Below are 4939 nucleotides of genomic sequence, written 5' to 3' on the forward strand. Positions count from 1 at the left end.
GATCATTGTTTCTACAGCAATAAATAACATATATTAATGTAAAATTATAATGATACAAAATTTTATTTAGGCCTTAAAATGATAATTGTTATATGGTAAAATTAATGATTAAAACGTGTGAGTGTAAAGGAGATTTTATGGCTTATAATACTTGAGGACCACTTTCATAAATCCCGCATGGCGACAATGTTATCTTCTATTAAAGTTGATGTACCATTTTCTTCTTTATCTTTTGAAAGTGACGTATCTCGTTTTTCACTCGGAGCATACTGTACTCATCCAGTAATATAACAGTTTTTTCTTTCATATTTTCTCAACAACAAAACATTTTCAATCCTATCTATTTCTATTTAGATTTATTGGATAATACCCACTTTTATTTAGATGTGTCAGTTTGGTATCCGCTTTTAAAAATGTGTCAATTAAGTTTAAATTTTTGAAAAAATGTGTTAATTAGGTCCTTTTTCGCTAAAAATTATTAACATCGTTAACGGTATTGATATTTAAAATGACTTACAAAATTAAGTATTGATATTTATATCAAAATTTAGTGATAAAAGTCATGAATTAAGTTAACGGCTTTAACAATTTTTGTCTGAAAGGGATCTGATTAAGATATTTTTTTCAAAAGTTAGGACTAGATTGACACATTTTGAAAAACGATACTAAACTGACACATTTGAACAAAAATGGATACCATCCGACTAATTAAACCTTTTATTTACATAACATATAAACGCAAAATCTAAAAAATAACCTGTTATATATATACGAACAGAAACTGATCAAGTATTTGTTCCAAGTTGAAAAATATTGAAAACAAAAACTTTTACGATAATAAAATATATATTGATGAGAAAAACATAAATATCTTGCTGTCATTATTCCCTGTATGTAGTGTCATAAGAAAAGGATTAGTTAGTCATCCACACCAGGAATATAAAGTTGAGAAGATAGAAAGGGATACACAATACTTTAACGTGAAAATTCTAAATGGATAAGAGAGAAAAAGAAAAATTTACAGTTATGATCAAATAAATGTTTTTATTTAATAGAAGAAAATACAATATTCTAATAATAATAATTTGAGAGAAGAAAAATTATCTTTTGATAATTTTTTTTTGACAAATTCTTAACCATGTTTACGTGATAGCATTTCATTGGATAAAAAAAGTTTTGGTATGATTTGAAAAAGAGAAGAGAAATATTTGTGAAGGTTAAAAAGAAATCTTTATTAAAATTTGTCAAAAAAATTTTACGAGAGTATGTAGTCCAATATTATTATTTTTATTTAATTGAGTCCCTACACTATAAAAAAACTTTAAAATAATAATCAATTTTAGTGATAAAAAATTGTTAGTTACTATAATGATTAATTTATTTACCGATTTACAAAATATAAAATTGTTGATTACTAAAATAGTCACTATTATGAATAACAAATTATAATTAGTCACTAAATTGGTCACTAATTAATTAGAAACTAATTTAAAAACCAATTTCTTTAATAACAAAAATCTTAGTAATTAATGTTTAGTGACCAATTTATAAATTATATAATTTTAGAGACCAAATATATATATATATATATATATATATATATATATATATATATATATATATATTTTATAATAGTGACGATTTTAGTAACAAATATTTTTTTATTTTGTAGATTGGTATCTAAATTGATTACCATAGTAATTAACAATTTTTGTTACTAAAATTAATTATTAATGGAGACTTTTCTAGTACTGTAATTTAAAAAAAATGAAGTAATATCGTAATAAGATAAGCTATACAAAACATTATCTATAATCAACCTAATTAATTTATTCTAAAAACCATCCTCGATCATTATCACAATCCATGATATTTGTATGGACACCACTACTCTACTTAACAAAATGTTTTTTTTTTTGTTGGGAGTAGTCAATGTATTATTATTTTTTTCAATTTATTCCTGTATTTATTTTCTTGGAAAGTGAGAAAAAATCCTACTGAGCATGGTCTCAACACCGAAAAGAAATTCTTATCTATCATCTATGAACCTAATTAACTCTCTTATGGGCTATTTATGGAAGAGTACGTGTGTGAGAGAGAGAGGATCATCACCTCATTATTCCATCACTGTGTTTACCTTAAGGAAAATATTTTTTTGACAATCTATTTTTATTTTTAGAAGTATTTTGATCATTAAAAATATTATAACTTTGTGTATATGTAAAGAAAAAAAAATGAGAGATTAAAGAGTAAAACAATAGATGCAAAGTATATGTAAAATTTGTTAGATGTCAAACAATTTAATTATGCAAAGATAATATAGTCAACTCGATCACTCCATCTATCTTCAAACATGATTATTAGAAAATTTTTATAAACCTTAGACATTAATAGTTTTATAAACCTTAGACATTAATAGGCCGTTCCATAACAATCGATATGAACATAACCGCAGACTTAACAAACAATAAATTTAGTTAAGATAGATTTAAAATCTGACTATAATATCATGTTAAGAAATAAATTTTAAATCTAACTTAATCTCACAAAATATGATATTTATATCTATTCCTATATGATTTGGGATTTCTAACGCGGTTGAATTTATCTAGAAAAATGTATCTGTTTAAAATATGAGAAATATATACTATAGAGACTTTTTTTTTTCCTTTTTGTCTAAGAAACTAGCTACCTAGAACTTCACAATTTGAGTTCATGCAACTGTACCACATTCAAAACATTAGTCGGCAAAACATATATAAAGGTATAACCTATCATCATGTTTTTACTTTGATCATGCTCTATCTCTGACATGGCCCTCACCATTATTAATTTTGACTAACACAAATTCATTAAACATCACAACTGTTTTTGCCAACTTGGAACATCTAAGAGCAATGTATCCTTGACAAAAGCAAATACATGAACATTAATTGATGAACAAAAAAGACAAGCATGTCTCACTTTCGAGTCTCTATATATAGCACAATATCGCACACTCATAGTCCAAACCAAACCATCTCTCTCATTCGTGCATGCACAAACACTTTCTAGTTTTCGATTATGGCCATGTTTCTTCTCTACGCACCCATATTAGCATCATTCCTCTGCTCCCTATACCTGTTCCATCGCAGAAAACATTGCACACACCCCCTTTTGAAAGATTACTTCATCCTCGGCATGCTTCCACCGGTGATCTTCAACCTGTGGAGGATCCATGATTTCATCACCGAGGTTCTGAAGCTTCGTGGCGGCACTGGGGAGTTCAAAGGGCCATGGTTCACCAAAATGAACTATTTGATCACTTGCGACTCGCTCAACGTGCAGCACATGCTGTGCAAGCGATTCGACAACTACATCAAGGGACCCGAGTTTCGTGAGATTTTCGAACCCTTCGGAGATGGCGTTGTCACTGCGGATTCAGATACATGGAAGTACTTCAGAACCGTTCTCCATTCCTTGATCAAACAGAGAAGGTTCGAGGTGTTTGTTGATCAAACCGTTCAGAAGAAGGTGTACACAACCCTGATCCCGATACTGGATCATGCACAACAAGAAAAAAGAGTGGTGGATCTTCAAGACATCTTCAACCGGTTCACATTCGACAACATATGCTCCACAATCGTAGGACACGATCCTAAGTGTCTTTCGTTCGACTTTCCCGAGGTTGCAATCGAAAAGGCTTTCAACGAGTCTGAAGAATCGATATTCTACAGACACGTGGTGCCGGGGAGTGTTTGGAAGTTCCAAAAATGGCTCCAGATTGGTCAGGAGAAGAAGATGACAGAAGCATGCAGAACGTTTGATGAGTTCATATATTCATGCATAGCGTCCAAGCGAGAAGAGTTAAGCAAGTGCACAGAAGAAGAAACGAATGAAGCTCCATTTGATCTTCTAACAGCTTTGATCACAGAAGAGAGAGGACGTGTTCATGATGACAAGTTTCTGAGAGATGCTGCGTTTAACTTCTTTGTGGCGGGGAGAGAAACCATGACTTCAGCTCTTACATGGTTCTTTTGGCTTGTTTCCAAACACCCTTTGGTGGAAGCCAAGATTCTTGAAGAGATCAGAGATCATTTTAAGAGAAATGAAAAGAAAAACTATGACACGGTCCATTATGTTGTTCGTCAAAACCATGACCAAGAAAATTATCTGAAGCAATATCTATCGGGGGAAGTTTTAGGCATGGAGGAAGTGAAAAAGCTGGTTTATCTGCATGGTGCGTTGTGTGAAGCTCTGAGACTTTTCCCTCCGGTTCCTATTGAACGGAAGCAAGCAGTGAAAGCTGATGTTCTTCCAAGTGGGCATGGAGTGAATGCGGATACAATGATAATGTTTTCTCTGTATGCAATGGGAAGGAGTGAAGAGATATGGGGAAAAGATTGTTTGGAGTTCAAACCTGAGAGGTGGATATCTGAGAGAGGAGAAATTGCTTATGCACCAGCTTACAAATTCATTGCTTTCAATGCAGGACCAAGAATCTGTTTGGGAAAAGACCTGGCCTTTGTTCAGATGAAAATGGTAGCTGCTGCTATTTTGAACAAGTACTGTTTCAAAGTGGTGGAGGGTCATGTTGCAACTCCAACACATTCGATTGTTCTTCTCATGAAGAACGGTTTGGAGGCTAGGATAACGAAAAGAGAATAGTTTGATGCAGAAAAATCTCTGATGAACTTGTCGGGTTGTTTGTTTTCCATTTTTTTAGTGCATGTTCATGTCGATTGATGGTATAGAAGTATGTTATATATACAGTGAAAGTGTGCTTGTTTTGGATACAAATGTAAGGATGTTTAATTATGTATTAAATAATTTTACAGTTAAATGTGTTTACTGGTGTGAGAAAATATTGTCTCAAATAATTTTTTATTTGATCATATTCATGATGTTATGTATGGTTCCAAGGAATGAATGAAACAATTCCGATAACGTTTCTTTAGAA

General features: G+C 31.4%; 1 protein-coding gene across 1 annotated transcript; it reads left to right on the top strand.

Moving 5' to 3' along the window:
• Window positions 1–3063: 3063 nt before the first annotated feature.
• On the top strand, window positions 3064–4647 carry LOC114180947 (alkane hydroxylase MAH1-like). Its single transcript, XM_028067240.1, has one exon. It carries the CDS (start codon window positions 3064–3066, stop codon window positions 4645–4647), a length of 1584 nt encoding a protein of 527 aa, XP_027923041.1.
• The last annotated feature ends 292 nt before the right edge of the window (window positions 4648–4939 follow it).

This window comes from Vigna unguiculata, chromosome 4 (assembly GCF_004118075.2).
Source record: "Vigna unguiculata cultivar IT97K-499-35 chromosome 4, ASM411807v1, whole genome shotgun sequence".
Lineage (NCBI taxonomy): Eukaryota > Viridiplantae > Streptophyta > Magnoliopsida > Fabales > Fabaceae > Vigna > Vigna unguiculata.

Bases quoted from the DNA above. Each gene is read 5' to 3' on its own strand.
- LOC114180947 (XM_028067240.1), top strand. From the start codon at position 3,064: ATGGCCATGTTTCTTCTCTACGCACCCATATTAGCATCATTCCTCTGC.